This window comes from Amblyomma americanum, chromosome 3, assembly GCF_052857255.1.
Source record: "Amblyomma americanum isolate KBUSLIRL-KWMA chromosome 3, ASM5285725v1, whole genome shotgun sequence".
NCBI lineage: Eukaryota > Metazoa > Arthropoda > Arachnida > Ixodida > Ixodidae > Amblyomma > Amblyomma americanum.
In genome coordinates, this window is record NC_135499.1 from 50735017 (window position 1) to 50753054 (window position 18038).

General features: G+C 44.2%; 2 protein-coding genes across 19 annotated transcripts in view; both read right to left on the minus strand.

Annotated features, from left to right (window-relative positions):
* Positions 1 to 18038, minus strand: part of LOC144124579 (coiled-coil domain-containing protein AGAP005037) — a 489877-nt gene that overhangs the window by 372358 nt on the left and 99481 nt on the right. The window lies entirely within an intron of this gene.
* Positions 699 to 18038, minus strand: part of LOC144122947 (uncharacterized) — a 51834-nt gene continuing 34494 nt past the window's right edge. The window contains exons 4-7 of the mRNA XM_077655896.1: positions 15786 to 15881; positions 8574 to 8615; positions 4603 to 4650; positions 699 to 1084 (exon numbers count right to left, since the gene is read on the minus strand). Of these exons, the coding sequence (XP_077512022.1) occupies positions 1010 to 1084; positions 4603 to 4650; positions 8574 to 8615; positions 15786 to 15881 (261 nt within the window). The 3' untranslated portion in view covers positions 699 to 1009. The remainder of the gene's footprint in view (positions 1085 to 4602; positions 4651 to 8573; positions 8616 to 15785; positions 15882 to 18038) is intronic.

Genomic DNA, 18038 nt, shown 5'->3' on the forward strand with positions numbered 1-18038 from the left:
GTATTTGCTGGCTTAGTTGATCAAAACTTTCCACGCATTCCTTTGACGCATTTGCTGTGGACGATGGGTGAGGCCAAAGAAAATAGCTCGGATTAATAGCAGTCGAGCGTTCCGGACGCACATGCTCCCATTCATAGCTCTGAACATGTAGGAACCTACAGAGATTACGAGGAGCGAAACCGAACGATTAGGGGATCAGTGATGATCCTTGGAGATGGACTTCTGACTCACCACTGGTACTGTCGAAAATTTATCCCAGTTCTCTAGGCCGGTGGAAATGCGACTTTCAAACTCTGTTTCTTATATCCTTCGCACATTGTAGACATCTCAACTCTTTTATTCAGAATGAGGAAGGTAGTAAAGGTGGGGTCTACCGACAGTTAATGAAACCACTGAATTGCCAACCATGCTCTTCAAGGCCATGTTTTTACGGACGTCAGCCGAAGAACGTATGCCAAAAAAGTTTGGAGGAAGATAATTTTCCTGGCTGGTACATCACCAAACTCTGGCCAATCCCTTACTTTGGGTATGTGCCATCGCTTTTGAGGCAACAACAAAACACATTCACGCATTGTGTCACACTAAAGCAGGCTGGCTGTCTTCTATCTCCCTGCCTTTCCCTGACACGTTGACAAAAAAAAAAATAGATACCACGGCGATTAGCCTACTTTCTGCTGACATGCAGAAAAATGCAATCATCTGAACACGTGACGTTTATTCGTCGTACTGAAACATGGACGCCTCTTAGCCGTTTCCTTTGAGATTTCAGGATACGTTATACTCGAGAGAGCACTGACGCCTTCGACTCTCACGACACTGCCTCCTATGATTTCAAAGACCAGGAGCGTGCATGCGAGAATGTCGCCCATTTATGCTACCAGCTGGAGCCTTGCCTACATTTCCGCGCCACAGTCAAGTGCTTTAAGCTTCACTAAGCTAGTGCAAGTACGCTGAAGAAATGTTCACCACACCGTCACGTTCAGTGTCATCCCTGGCATGACTGTGAGGTTTATTTACTGCGGCCCTGTTCCAGGGATCTCCTGAGAAGATTCGCCGTCGGATAGATGCGTTTAACCACGCAGTTCTGGAAAAAAATGAAAATATAGTCACTTAGTATCATGTGCGTACTCAGTGTTCGCGAGTTTGTTTATACATGTGAAATAATAATAATAATAATAATAATAATAATAATTGGTTTTTTTGGGGGAAAGGAAATGGCGCAGTATCTGTCTCATATATCGTTGGACACCTGAACCGCGCCGTAAGGGAAGGGATAAAGGAGGGAGTTAAAGAAGAAAGGAAGAAAGAGGTGCCGTAGTGGAGGGCTCCGGAATAATTTCGATCACCTGGGGATTTTTAACGTGCACTGACATCGCACAGCACACGGGCGCCTTAGCGTTTTTTCCTTCATAAAAACGCAGCCGCCGCGGTCGGGTTCGAACCCGGGAACTCCGGATCACTGAGCCAGCGCGGCGGGGCAAAGTTAATAATGCTGCTCATTAGTGTCAGACAGAGCTTTGATTCACCTCACTTTCTAACTGAAATCTTCCGAACAGCCTTACCAGCATTTGCAGGCTCTTTTTACACTACTTTTAGCAGGCCGTTAAGGTATGCTCTACGAGAAAGTGAAATAATTACTTAAGTGTGCCGGCTAGCAAAGCAATGGCGCGCTATGTGCTTATCGAAACATTCTTTACAGCCATAATTTTTTTTTTGCCAGCATCTTTGGATGCAATGCCAAAGAACAGATGCTGTGTATTCGCAAGAATATAACTTATTTTGATTACGTTTGCGAAAAACAAGCGATAAGAGGTCATGTAGTTCGACCCGTTTTTTTTTCCTGCTGTAGGGACAAACATAAAGGCCGCCTCCTCTGCACAGGAAACGAAGGAATGTCGAGAGCTAGTTATGTGCTAATACTTGCCACAGCTGGGTTGAAAGTGTAGTTGAAATGACAGGTGGGTTTGCAGAGGAGCGCATGAAAACTGAACTCGTACAAAACCCCCGGGTCTTTTCACCATGGTATGTCACTTCGAGGTGATATCCGGTGGTTGTCAACAGCGTATTGCGTTGTGGTGCTTGTTCACTGCGCCCGCGAACTAGTGTTCTTTGCGGATGCTTGATAAGAGGCGCCACATGTAGTCGGCTACAGGAGTCTGAGGAGGATAGGAGGTCGCGCAAGCGGTAAACTTTTCGCAGCTTAAACAATTTGTGCGAGTAGACCATAGGTGCTTGTACAACCAACACAAAGCAGCGTTTAGATTAAGGTCCCAGATGATTTGTCTTTTGCTCGGTTCACACAGACAACGTGGACTTCGGGCGCCCGGGCGCCCCCTCTAGCGCTTTGTTCATTATGAACAATCAATGCTTTTTTTACACAGTGCTTTGCACGAATATACTATATATATTATATATATATATATATATAATACTATATAATATATATTATAATATATATATACTATATAGTATATAATATATATACTACTATATAGTATATATATATATTAGCTACTAGTATATATAGTTATATATATATATAGTATATTATATATATATAGTATATATATATATATGGGTTTGAGCAATGCTGCTTCAAAGATCCTTTGAAATGGACATATTTTTTTTCTCACCATACGAGCTTTTGTCGAAGCCTGGATGGTCCCCTGTGCCCCCGCAAACTTTTGCAACGATGTTTGCACTGAGTGATGCTACTGAAAGCCTTTATTTCAGCTCGTTTCAATTGACATCGTTTGGTGCCCTGAAAGGCTGGGCTTGTAACAAAGCGATCCTCGCGGTTGCTTTTTATTGTTCTAAAATTTTTTCACGAACCCGAAAAAGAACTATGAAAGGCGGGTACCATGCACTATACTTGAAGATGAACACATATTTCTGTAGGCTTCAATTGCACAACAGTCTGCGCCGTATAAGGTGATGAACGCCTGCGCCCTACAAAGCACGTTGTGAGACCGAGATCTGCGGCCACAGTTACCTCCTTTGTGCTTTACATGTTTCACGTACAGCGGCGGCGACACGGCGCGGAAGACGAAGCTTCGCACCCGTGAAGGCCGCACCGTTTAAGCTGGTTGGTTTGTACGATAGACACGCATGACCAGAGCTCTCAGTTGCGGACTGAGGAAAGGCCATGCCATCGATAAGAATGCCACCCGTGAGACCACCAATGCATAGACTTTTTTAAGGCGAAAGCCTTATCAGTTAAAATCCGGCGTTGACCGACTGTCCTTGAGGAGCGGACGGAAAGCTCACCTGACCTCATGACGTCATCGGCAGAACCGGAAGAGACGGCAACCGAACCGCATGTGGAAACGGAAGCAGCGTCATCAGACCGCAAGTGACGTGTGGCCCCGTTAAAGCGACGCTTTCTATGCAAGCGTACGTCAGGGGGTCTTTTCTAAAGGCCTTCACGGTAAAGGCGTTTCGGACAGTACTAACTTGTATTCTACAGCTAGCTACAAAGCAATATATTTAACTAGCAGCCCACGATGACGCACAAATGCGTTGCATTCACAGCACGAAAGTAGACTTCAGTGCCCTGCAATTTTAGTAACTATAACACAAGCTCACGGCACTCACACTGAAAACAAGTCAACAGAAATGGTTGGTTTGGTTGGTTTACGGGGTTTAACGTCCCAAAGCGACTCAGGCCATGAGAGACGCTCAACAGAAATGCAAAGAGAGAAAAACCTGATTTGCGTCTAACATGAGTCTAACATTTTGAAGTAAAACAAAACGAACGCAAATGCAACTTCATGGTCGGGTGCAGGCCATAGGCAACGACGCGTATAAGCTCCTACGCTCATTACTACAATCAAAACTGTAACATCATTCAGATTTTTCAATGTCTACCGGTCACCCAGATGACCACCAACACAGCCGCGAGCGTTGAATGCATCTGAAAACTGACACCTTCAAATGACCTATGATATGTTCAGATCCTCTCTTCAATTACTATTGTAAAAACAAATCAAGGTCAAACTCTGTAATAACATTAAAACCTTACGCAGCATTTCTACACCTAGTCTAACTATTTCATAACGTTCAACGAAAATCATGTTACTTTCTACATCTTGAAAATCGCGTAACTATTGTGTAATAAAATATTCATAGTCGATATATTTTATAAGTTACAGTTGTTACCATTTCTGTTCAATAACTATTGTATAATTAACAATAAAAATGTGCAAATAACTCAAAATTTATTTTAATCCCACAAATATTTTTAGTCAACAAGCAAAAGTGCGTAAATTGCAATTATTTCGCAGAATTTTCCTTTTATTATTTTTATTACTGACACACTTCTACATTTAGTATGATCTTTGTTTTAGCTAAACAACAAGTGTGCGTGTAAGAATTAAACAAAACCTTTTGTGCTATGAAAATTTTTTTTCATTGTGTCTTGCCTCATTATGCATATTAAGTTGTATTAAGCCCGTTGTGCCATAGGCGGTGCGGGCAATATTTATATTACTTTGTTGCACAGCCCACCCTCTAACGAATGTAAGCTGACGCGCTAGTGATGACCAGGGCGCGAACGAGAGACCAGAGAAGTGAGGTGGACCTTGTTGGGGTCGCCATACATACTTGGAACTTAGCCAGATGTTGCATCGACGGCTTTTCTATGAACTTTATCTGCGAGGGAAGAATACAAAGAGTAACGGTAAAAGTAAAATTTGTTTTTTTTTCTGGGGCGATTAATTACGCCAGTAAAAACAAACCTCCCGCAGAGAGGTGGCCTTTGCTGCCACCGTAGATTGCCGCTGTCGCTACGCGCGCACCGTGGCAACCACTAATTGCAGGTTGCAGCACGGAGCTCGCTTTTGCGACAGCGGGCTGGGGTTTCAGTTGTTTACTTTAACGCTGCACGTTTTCATTAGTGGTAATAAGCTTCCCTTCGTGACACCTAAATATTTTTCACAAGGCATAAATTGCGCGTTAGAAGGGTGAACTGCTTTTAAGGGGGTCAATGTTAGCAAATGCTCGCATAATGAGAAGAGCCGGTTGTTGCAGAAGTTGCTGAGAATTAGCAGATTTTAAAAGATCCAACGTACATCCACATATCCAGATGAATAAAGAAGAAAGACACGTGGTATGCAACAAAGTGCGCATTGCAAGCTGCAGTGCATGCAAGATATAAATAAACCCAGTCCCAAGAAGCTCCTTATAGAATGGCAATGTGAGCGTGCGGACGCGAGCAGAGAGCTGAAAACAAACATGGAGTCGCCCTGCATTACTACGTCGTCCTTTAAAACAATTCGAAAGCATTTATTTCGAAAACAGAAATTAGCTAATCTCTCAACAATAATGTGAAATAAATTGAAAGGAAAAAAGCGGAGTTATGGATGCGCTTCCTGCACTCAGCCACACGACGTTGTCAGAACTGCCCCGCGGATTAGCCCCGCGCAGTGGTGGTTTTGAAGTCAGAGGCGGGAAGTACGCATGGCTGTGATGCACGAAAACATCCAACATCTCTCGTCGTCCTCGCATGGTGGCAACCGAACTGGTCCCGTAGAGTATAAAAAGAGGGGCTTCTCAAAAGGCACCGTGTCCAAGAAGCGCATGTCCCTTCGTGCCTGAAACTCCGGCCTACTCTGCTGAGGCAAGCAAGGCCCGCTCCGGCAATTCTGCCAAGTAGGAGAACATTGTACACAGGGGCCACGACTCCACTGTACGGAGCGGTAAAGCACGGGTGCAGCAGGGGACGTCTGTTTTAAGGCTCCGAGCTGTCAGTCATACAGGCTAATCGGCTGGGCCACTGAAGGCGCCCTGAAGCGCTATTCCCGTCTGGATTTATGTCCATTCCAATCGCATTCCATCATACTGCTCCACCAGGCTGCCTCCGTAGACCAAGTGCAAACGCTCTCGTTGGCTTTTGAACGGGATGAGAGGAGGCCGCATATATGAGCCTTTCATCAAAACGGCTCTGAATGTTCGCGCCACACATTCCGTTGTATGCGCCCGTCTAATGTGTGCTGCAGCCATTTTCTGCTTGCTATGTCACTCCAACACGCCTAATCCGCCACATCAGACTGCTCAATGTTGCGTCGAGCATATCTTCCTAGCTTCCAGCAAGCAAGCGGCGATTCCTGGATCGGTCCAGCAGTACAGGAGTGCCCCATAAAAACTTCCATGTCCACGCGAAGTTTACGGAAAGAAGTTCTGAACAGAGTGCGCATGCGCGTGTCAAACGGCGACGGTGCATCCGGGAAACGGAAACTGAAACGCTGCCACGGGTTTGCCTCGCCACCCAAGCACGTCCGGTTGATGAATAGATCCAAGTTCGCAGTACGGCGCCTGATGCTGTTTACTGCCAAAGATATGGAAGTAAAACACAGCACCCCTGTTTACTCTGTTGCAAAAGTTGATTTTTTGTTTTCAGTGCGGGGTAGCAGCGTTGACGCATGCAAAATGGCAGCGTTGTTGTGAATTAATCTCGACAGGTCTGGACGAAGAAGCAGGGTAACTGCCATTACCGAGCGTTTTCCGACGCATTCCGCTCACTGTCAGTAGGTGCATTGGAAACTGCGTGAGCACACAACAGCTAGCAAGCCGAGTGCAGATGCGTCTTATTAAAAGGCTCTGTCTTTTACATGAGCTTTGGGGGTCTCTGTGCCAGTGTCATCGACGCAGCCTGTATGACCGCAGTATTAAAGCCAGCAGAGATTGACAGAAGTCGCTTCGATATCCCCGTCTGGAACGCTGGATTATTAGAAAAGCGGTGACTCAAGTCTTATCTAGTTGCATTTGCATTATAGACAATCTGAGAGTACTCTGTATACTTTTACCGGAAGAAGGAAGATTTTGCGCGCCGCAGGTTGTATTGAGCAAAACGGCGAATGTGTTTTTTTGCATTTGTTTTTTATGGCACAACATACGGGACACTAATTTGCGTACTCGGGCTTATGCTTAACATGCACGTTGTTCAACTGATTTCCATTCGATCCCTTTTGGCTCATTGCATAATTTCAAAGCGGTAGCGAAAAATTAGGAACCACCGTACACGCTGCGAATTGCACCCTTGGGACACACCCCAAACAAATCCTAAACGTATCCCAAACACATCCCAAACGACGCTTAGACCAACATTTTTCACTCTGCAGTAATACTAGAATGTATTAAAATAGAGCTTTAAGAAGAGAAGTAAACGCATAGTTACAAAATAAGTATCCTTAAAATTCTTTAAGAAGGGGCTATATCTTGTGCTCTGGAGAGCACGGCGTCATGCTCATTCTCCTGTTCTTTGTTTTTGCCACGATTGGTGTCCTAAGGGCGGTACCGATGAGCGCCAACAAGAACAACAAGCTGTTGTCTCCCTGCTTCTAGTAAAGTCTGTAATATATGGTCATTATTAATTTTGCTTGCTAAGTGCTGTAAAGGCTTCTGACATATTGGCATTGTTTTATTCTGGAGAGCACTTGTGGTTGATACCTTGTCCGATCACCGGCACTGCGTACTGAGGGCACTGATATAACTTGTCTTGCGCGGCTAGTACTATGATCGCTCTGATTCTTTTTGCAGTGATGTGTTCATGTAACCTTTCTTTTACTCTACACAAACAACTTGAGGACCTTCTTAACCGCATTCTTAAAGAAGAAAATGCTGTAGCACTTGAAATATTGTTCACTATCCAAAGTTCCAAAGGACCGCCAAAGTTTCGGAAGTAGGGCCAAACCCAGAAAATGGGGTTTGCTGGATTAGTGGGGATAAGATGGCGAATTAAGGTAGAGTAGTGAGTCGGATTAGAATATTTATATAAGATAATTGAATGGAAGGAACTTGAACACTCAAGACTTCAAATTATCGAAATTGGCGCTGCTGATGACGTCATGGCCCTGTCTACCAAACAGGAAATTTCAATTTAGAGACACTGACAATCTTTTGGAGGACGACAATCTAAATGCTGGCGCATTATTATTATGTGCCTTTGTTTGAATTATATATATATATATATATATATATATATATATATATATATATATATATATATATATATATATATATATATATATATATATATATATATATATATATATATATATATATATCAACAAAAATTGAAAAACATAACAATTCACGACGTTTCGGCTGGAGGACCAGCCGAAACGTCGTGAATTAAATCCTGTTATGTTATCAATTTTTGGTGATTTTATATTATATTGACCAAATCAGCTGCCAGAAATCACTTTTGATGTATATATATATATATTAGCAGATAATTTAAAGGAAATGAGGGGCCCGTTTGACAAACTTATGAAGGGAGCCAACAGTCACCGAAACCAAGGTGCATAGGGGAATGTTTTTTTTATATGTTGTGCTTATCAGTGGGATATTACAGTACTTAGATTAATAAATCGCTTAAAGAAAATTACTTATAAAGCAGCAGAAAAAACAACCTTGCCGCCGGTGGGATCCGAACCCACGACCTCCGAATATCGCGTCCGGTGCTCTTACCAATTGAGCTACGGCGACGGCTGTCCAATCTGCTGCTCTCATAAATACCCACGAGAGCAGCAGGACAGGGTCCCTTTAAATGCAAGGCGCGAAGAAAAGCGTACCTGTGGCAGAGTTCCTCCGACGCAGCGCACGACACGGCCAGCCTGTGAACGCAGCGAAGCAAACAAGTCTGATGGAGTGCAAGCAGCGCACGTTGTTTGTTTTACTGCACGCTTCAAGAGGTCGACCTCGGCCCTGCCCCTGTGCATGCGGCCTCTTTTAGAGGCGTGATTAGGCTTGTGATTGTTAGCGCATCTCCAGTGTTCTTAAGCCTTGAAAACCCCTGAGAACTGAGCGTTTAGGAACGCACAGCAAGCTTTTACGTGCTGGTTTACAGGGGCATTGCCATTCACGAATCGGACGCTTAGACACATCTCTGAATACGCCTCTTAAATGACTAAAAAAGTCGGCCTTAGTTATGCCAGGGTAACGTTAATACATTTTGGAAATGAATTCTTGGGTGCATTTTTTTTATTTCCGTAGGCATTCATTCTCGACCGCAAGTAAGCACTTCAAGCCGTAGCTGTCATTTGGTATTGGCTACCAGCTACAACATGTGACATTTTCTGCCGCAGCTGGATTAGCCCAAAATCTTCGGGAGAAATCGTTGCGTTGCGTTCCCGCAAGATATGAGGTTTCATATTTCAAAAACAAACTGCTAAGCCTTACTGGCTTAAATTTTTACCATGCGTGCAAGCTACCATGCCGTCCGACATTACTGTGAAACAGTACAGTGCCATGTTTGATGATGAGGAAAGCAGGATTACGCGATTGTTTAAAACAGACAAATAATACTGCAGCATTTTGCCAACATTTGTTTCCTCATGCAAAGTCGATTATCTTTAAAACTAGGACTGAAAACCCTAAGCTGAAAGCTGAATGAATAAATGCTAAGCAATTATAATGATAAGAGGTGCATAAAAAAGAACATTAGAGCACCTTCGCGCAGAACACTCGGAATGTCTATTAAAACAACGAGACATTTGATTTATTGATGGGATTCACATTTCATGAAGCAGAAACGCTAGCACACAGAAAGCAGGTGCTAGAGTTACACAAGATGAGATATTGTCGAATACAACTCAAGAACGAAGCGGCAAGCACACCTGAAAGGAGGCCCTCCAGACATTGGCGTCGACCGTGTGCCATGACGTCGCGGTTATTTCTTTAGCGTTGCATAGCAGGAGGCTGGCGGGTTTCTCCAGGAAATGGGGTTAATCACGACGTTATGACAATCAGTCGACGACATTGGCTGGAGAGCCTCTTTTGAGTGTGTTTGCTACCTCGTTCTTGAGTTGTATGCGACTGTCGAAATATCTTTGACTACACTGCTAATTTCATTACTGTAGAAAAACTATGCGGTTTTGTTACTCCAGGGAACTCCATCGGACACGGGAACCTTGAACACAAGAAAACCATTCGAATAGCAGTGTGACGTCACATTATCAAATATTGGGTGAACACAGCATTTCTGCACGATCTGATCTTTATTTTTCTTCGACACAGCACTGACGCCCACTTATGTCCAACATTTAACGTCCATGTGTTGCATTTAACTCACACGGGCACGAAATGCCTAACTAGACAGTCGTACTGTCCAAATGCCAGAAAGGCAGACGACTCTTGTTACAAATTCTCTTGTTTGTTTTGTGCTAAAAGTAGCGAAATAACGGCAACCAACTGTGCTGTAAAAATTAGGATTTACTTTTCTCTAAGCTGTAACAATCCTGCTGACACCCTCTTGGTCAAAGCGGACTATTTTTCTAAAACAGAAAAAAAGAAATGAAAACACCTAACAGATTACTCTACAACTCAGTGAAGATTTATTGTTGTTTAAACATCGAATTTAAGGCCACCTCTCTTAGATACTTAATGAACGGCTAAAATGGTCATTAAGGAAATCACACAAGGAATTAACAATATGGCGTCCTGATGTCAGGCTCTCGTTGCTACTGTAGGGAAACTATCATGCCATAGGATGATCAGACTCTTCAGATCCCAATAGGTGTTTCTATAATGGAGCTGCAATATTCGCATTTCTGTGGTTTATTCGGAAACATCAACCCGCCTCGTGACAAGAACGTAACGTAGATTTTTTTTAACGCGTCGCACATCACCGGTCATTAACGAGCACGCCTTTCGCTTTGATGGTGTTAATGAGGTAAGAGCCCACTATAACGCGGCTAAGGTTTTTTTTTCTTTTAAATACGATAGAAAATTAAGCACCGCCGTAGTTTTAGCGAACGCAGTGACTGCTTTGAAGTATATGTGTAGTTTTTTAATGGCAAAGGGCCTACAGCTAGAGCTGTACGCTTTAGCACATTGACGCATAAAGCGAATAATATTAGCCACACCATTAAGAATTTCTAATTAACGCCCTGTCACCGTTGCCAAGCTCTGCAACCTAATTGGATGTCTCGCGCCCGGAATTCAATATCAATCAAAGCCGTGGAACTAGTTTTCGCTTCAGTGGATTCTTGAGCCGCCCGTCAGGTGTTACTAAAACTGGCCTCGCGGGGCAGGATCCATCTGTGGGAAGGAAGTAGGCTGACATGAGCGCCCTTTCTGCTCGCTCAGTAGAGTGCACTATATCTGATGTGATATAGGCAATCATTACTGCTGTGATTACGCCTTCTCATAAAAGCCAAGGCATTTCTCGTAGACGAGAAATGTAAAGGATATGAGTCACAAAAGTATTTCGAATGAAACAGAAAAGCAACCACTCAGTATGGAGTGGGCTGTCCATACGGGTGTGCGCCACATGCGGAATTATTCTCGAGTTTAACAGTAAGCTATGGAAGACGCCATTGCCTTAACGTGACCTGCAAGTGCCCGTATTTGATTCCACGGAGACAATCTCCCGGTACCTGCAGGTACAACCTGATCTTGGGTGGCTACCAATGTCTGTCTTCACGCCCTTATGAATAACAGTAACTTTCAGTCACCTTCGAAGGGGGGCTCAGGAAACGCAGCTATAAATGCGTAGGTGGGCATTGATCAGATTACGAAAGTATAGCCACGAAGCAACCATATTAACCGGCCGGACATTTACAAGACTGGCGACGAAAGCTCGAAGCCCGCTCGGCTGAAAATAAACTGTTTTGATGAAGTTTCGATAGGCGAATTTACAAACGATACATTTCTTTAAAAAATTATGTTTTCATATGCTTGCCCGAAATTGCTAATAATACGGCTCGCAATGAGCATGCAGTCACAGGATCATGTTCGTAGTATATTATTTAATTGGCACTAAGTGCAAAACACTTATAGGTGATCACCTCGAAAAGCGAGTGGTTCTCGTACAGTCGTGACGAACAAAGGGTACAGAACTTCATAGTAAGAGTTCTGACGCTGCTTCCCTATCACTTTGAAGTAACATCAGTAAAAGGAAACTACCGTAAAAATGAACTAGTGCAGCAAACGTCATAAAGAGGCCGGTTTAAATTTAGTAACCCATAGACAGCAAAATTTAAGTACGCAGAAATGTCTAAATCTGCCAACCCATCATGTTGAATGCTTGTTCCATTGTTCGCTGTTTTGCATTTGTTTTTTCAAATACTATATTATGTCAGATGATGCCACACCATCTAGACCACGACCACTATTTGCTACGTTCAATGCGATAGCCAGCTGTCTTTGAGTTGAGTACCCTTGTAGTGAGGCGCTTTCGTCACAATTATTGTTCTATAGTCGGGTACAACTCACCAACACAGCGGCTTTTTCCGGTCACAGGATTCCATTCCAGCCAACGGCGTCGGCCGATTCTCATGACCCTGCTAGCGAGACAACGCAGGGAGCGACACCGCAATGGAGAGAGGGGTCAATGCACGACCCCAGAGGGAAAGATTAGCTCATTTCATCTACCACGCCCTGCTTTGTCGCACTAGCAGAGTCGTGAGAACCGGCCGACGCCGTTGGCTGGAAGGAGGCCCCTGACGTGGAAAAGTCGCTGCGTTCTAAGTTGTATGCGACGATAGCTCTAAAAAACTAGTAAACAGTAAGCAGCAGAAGACTTATTTTAGTGAGCAACATGAACTCTGAATTGGAGCGAACGTGGACTAGCATCAACCTGAACGTGCACTCTCAGTTCGTACAACACGTGGATTTTTCTCTCTCCAGCTGCCACGTGTCAACCGTGGCGGATGGAAAGAATAAAGCCCCCCTAAACACCAGGTGGAGGGATCCGAATGGCGTCGCGTTAAAGCAAAAAGTGCTAGGGTTTTAACGTAGTTAAGCGCAGTAGACATGCGAAACCATGTGTTCATTCTTCGAATCTTCTTTCTGGCATATGCATGTGCACGCAACCGCGTTTCTGAATCTTCATCTTCACACCCTCGTTTTATTCGGCCTCAGCTGGCGCAACACTCTCCTCCCATTGGCTACCGCTGGTGCGACACTCCTCCGAACTAACCCTAGCTTACCAGAGTTACTCCGAGCTTCACACAAGATTCTTGGCTGGGACCGCGTTAATTAGTTCCTTCACCTGAAACGAGGTCACTAAAACAGGAGTGGATTGGCGGAGGGGCGATGTTAGTGCAATAATTTTGGCAAGCGAACAAGGTAAACTTCGGGGAATGAAGTAATGAAGGAAATGAGCTCCAGTATCTAAACTTCCTGCCGATGCCATGATTTTGTTAAAATACTATTTACAAACCGCGGTTAATGGACGCGCTCATCATTCTGCCCAATCACTTCCCGAGTAAGGCAAGGGTCTGTGGTAGGACCGTGAATGTTTTTTATCTTCATAAAAGTCACGGCTGAAAATGTTGAATGAAAATATTCATCGCATGGTAATATGTGTGTTGTCTATCGCTCCATGATTCATCCAAATGATAGCAACACTGTACAGTAGGATTTGTATGTTCTTCCGGAATGGCGCGCCACCTGGTACAGTCAGGCCGGAATGAAATGCCAACAGCGGCTTTGAACAAAACAGAACACTTTGATCGTGTACGTTCCGCTGCACTGTACATACAGCTATCCTGATTCACGTTCTTGGGTAAACTTAACAACTATCTAAATATGCATAAACCGGCTGCTAAGTAGAAAAGCACGACATAGATGTGTTCGCGTTTCCTTGCGGTCTGACTGCACGTGACATTAAATCACTCAATTGTGATTGTCTGTGTTTTTATTTGAGAGAAGTCTTGTCCTATTCTTGCAGTCTGAGCAATAAGACCACACGTGTTGCGGTAATGAGAAACCGTCTTTGGCACAAGTAACCAATCGAGTGGGTTTGTTTCATGGCTGTGTAATGCTGCATATATAAATCTATGTAAGGTAAGAAGAACCCTTCTTCTCATCTTTGGCAAATATTGGCCCTTAGGGGTGCCGTATGCTTTATTGCACAACTAAGAAACACACCGCGTTGCCTTGTTAGAGTTTGGTTAAAGATGGCACCTAGGGCAGTTTATATTACGAGCAACCTTATTTGGCAGCATCATACAATCAGAAGTTCTGTGAAAGCAAACGGTACATTATTGCTCCCAGTTCGAAAATTTTCTTCACGTCCCGCAGCCATTAAGAAAGTACTATAGGTTACGCACGTGAGGCCAACCCACAGCGGTGTCTGAGTCGTTGGAGCACTGGGCTGCGGCGATCGAGTTTTGATGGAGGCGAACTACTAAAAGATCCGTCAGCTATGCGATATTAATGCACGCTAAGGAAGCCCAGATGATCAAATATAATTCGGAGGCCTCCGATATGACGTCCCTCATAATGAAATGTTGTTGCTACAGGACGTTAAGCGCCATATACCATACCATACGTAAGATGAGTACTTGAACACGCATGAGTGACACAGGACCCTTATCAGGAAAACTTAAAAGATAGCTTTGAGCGCATACGTTACTGAGCAGGGCGCTTCGTCAGGGAACAGAAAGGAACTTAGCTCATATCATGTTATAATCACGCTGCCTGCGTCTGAGATTTTTCTGTGAAATCCTTTATAAAAATCTGGCACCGATAAGCCAAAATACCTTCCTACCCCGCATCACATATCATATCAGCATGAACACTGGTAAAAAATGAAAGCACTGAGTGTGCGGACGAAGCTATTTTAACATTCTTTTTTTCGAAGAACGATTAATGACTCGAATGCACTGTCTGAGGACGGTGTCTATGAAGCACTATGGTCTTGCGTATATATTATGTGTTTGTACTTTCTCCGCTCTTTTATGTTTTCAGTGTGCTCAGGTTTTTTTTATTTTGGTGAAACTGTGCTGCATGTACTCCCTTTGCCATAAGTAACCGACAAGTAGGTTTTTACTTCTGAGCCGTATCACGGGGCCTTTACGGCTCCCCTAAAGACCAAAAGGCGTCAGAACGTGCGGACAAGGGTTAACCTTAATTACACAGACTCAGTGCTTAAGGGGCTGCTAAAAGTGCTTCGCTACGCGGCTAAGAAACAAACCAGCGTTGCCCGGTTACTTTTGGCAAAAGCGGTACATACTTCAATGCCTGTCAGCACGTTTCTGTTCCGTTTTGAGTTGCTTGCGTATCCGTCTGAGAATGTGACTATTTTGTGTTTATTCTGTTTGTTCATTTATTAAATTTTTGCTCTTTATATTTATATATTTTGGTAGTAGATGTGCTGCTTGTATTGCGATATCGATCGCTGTGTTCTTTTGTTTTTAGAGCGTAATCTTCGTGCTCTTATATTGTATTCTATTGCGTTCTGTCGCATTAAAATAACACCCCCACTGCAGTGCTCCGAGGAGAAATTGTAGGTTCGCAAATAAAAAAATAAAAACAAATTTGCCATCGAATTCATGCTACGCCTAGGTTACCCTGCTGCATACTGCATGCGTTATTTGTAGTGTTTGTTATCACACACTCAGCGGAGGCAATGCCACTAAACCAAACTTCCTCTACTTGTTCCGCACGTTACCTCAGTAGCAAGCACAGAATTGGCAACAACAATTAAATAGCGTCGACGTCACGTCTACTCACGCCTGTTCTCGGCGCTTTGGCACGAGCATTTTCATTTTTTCCCAGTGTTGCCACGCGCACCCGGTGAGTTCTATAAGGAGTGAGACATCGTATAGACCTAACGAATTAAGAGCCTAAACCGTACCTGCTTATGTAAATAACTGTGTTCGTACTGTAACGCAGACGAGAGTGGGCTGCCCATTCCCTTGCCCACACGCACATGAGAAGAATGTGCGCTTTATATGTAATTAAAGAGTTAACCATTCCCTGATCACAATGGTTCTCGATCGGTGTAGCGCTTGGTATTACTAAAGCAAATTTAGCCACAAGGAGGTTGGGCATACCAGGGGAGGCTTTTGGCAGCGGTTCCTGAATTCGGCGATGGTCAGGTTGCCCGTGATGCAGCCAATCACCAGCTTCTCGGCCATGACCTGGTCGAACTGGAAGAGCGCGCCACAAGACTGCGTATTTTACCATGGCATCAAGGGCCAGAGAAAGCAGCCGGTGACGAAGTAGGTCAGAAAACGCGGAAGGTGGCATCATGAACTGCAGAGGAGCAAAATGCTTCAAAATAGGGCTTCAGGAGGATGGTGAGCGTTATTCAGGATTCAGGCAGTGAGCTCGGGCGAAAAACGACAACAATTTTGTTTATTTATACTGCAAAGCTTTTTCATGCCCAAACACTGCGCCTGATATACTGGCGCAGTACTGAAAATATCAGGCAGTAGAGCGACGTAGAAAATATAAAAAAGGTACAAAAAGAGCGCTTGGAATAATTGTCCCAAATTATAATCCAGGGAAAGAAACAAGAACAAACAAGACAATAAAAGAATGCCACCGCTCCAACCTAAAGGGAAAACCAAGTTAAGAAGACATAGACTTCAGAAATCAGTCTTAAATTCTAGATTATTTTATTGTTGAACAAATTTCAATACAGGCACAGTTCACTAACTCGGTAGGCACACAGTTGCCAGGGGCGGTTGCGCCAGAAAACTGAGAACGTTTGCAAAACTCAAGGTTTGCCATTTTTATTTGATCGCGATTAGTCCTCAGTGGTATTGATAGGCTATCCAGTATGGATTTACCCACTTCCTATGACCCATAACGTTATCCACGGAGTTAACTGGCTCGGTCTCATCTCACATTTACGAATTCATGTATGTGGTAGGCTTGTAGAAAAGGCAGTCATGGTATACCACAAGCGAGCACTCCTCTGGGGAGGATGCCGTCCCAAGTACTGGCTCAACGCGCCGCTTTATTGCGCGCACAGCCCAAAAACGCTTTGTGCTTTGTGTAGTGAGACGGCATGCAGAGCTCTTTTTTTTAAATTATTATCGCTTGCGATAAAAAAACGGAGCAGAGGGCACTGAGATTTGCGGCGCGACGCCAGCGGCCTGACAGCGTGACGAACCGCAGGGAGCCGAGGTTCGCCTGTGGGTCGTAGTTCAGCGCAGTGAATGCGCCTGGTTATTTTTGTGTACGAAGTTTTCTTTTTAATTTGTTGTATTGGGTAAAGTGCAGCGGCGAGTGTGGACCCGAGGGAGGATCGAGACGATAATGAGATAGCATGATATGGTAGTGGTGCGCGTGATTCGTGTCGGCTTGGAAGCTCCGAACTGCTGTTTATGGGGTTGACGGTTTAGTCGGACGATATACATGCCCCTCTTGTGGTTCACTGGACGCAAGCTAGCGTGTCCATGAAAGTTAACTTTGGGTGCATTAGCTTAATGACCGGAGAGTCGACTATCCAAAGTCAAAGTGGTCGTGCCACTTTCGGCGTGTTGGTCGACGAAGACGTTTCCAAGGGCAAGACATAAAAGTCTTGAAAGAACGCATAGAAATCCTGACATAACACAAAGGAGAGCCCATTTCGTTGCGAATCAAATATGGATTATAGGAGAAATTCTGTCCGATGCGTACCATGCATCACGTATGTTATACTGGTACGAAATGTCTGGAATACAGAACCAGAAATAGGCGTACAGCCTAAGGATGTTTGGTTGCAAGCCGTGCGGCGCGGTTTTTGTCGCATCCCTGAACGTCCTAATCATAGAGGTGGGGAGGGGGCGGGGCATAGTTCGTTTTACCTTCGAGGTATGCAGAATGCTGGGAATGCGTTCCCCTTCTTTCCCAGGGCTCTAAACTTAAGATGGAGGGTGTGCCATGCGATCAGCAACGCTTGCTCCAAACATGTTGCTGTCGCGGGAAAAACTGAAGATATGAAAGCAGAAGCGGCACCTAGGATGAATCTGGGAGAATAATATCGATCGATACGGTAATGCGAATGGGAAAACAGCGACTTTTTTTTTTTTAGTGAGCACGAGTAGCCCTTTAGCTGGGGCCTCAATTGTTATTTTTCTGTTTAAACTCTTGGAGAACATAGAAAAGTCCTGAATGGGCAGCTGCGTCCTCCCGATGAATAAAATTTATTTTGTGGATGCGAAAAAGACTGATACAAGCCCCGTGATTTAGGCCCACAATTCCTTATTCAAAAACTGCCGACTATCCTAGAATCGCACAGCTTTTCAACCAATTTTCTGAAACATTGTGCTTTTGAACTATAACGTTTTTGAAACGAGGCACAAATAATAGCAGAA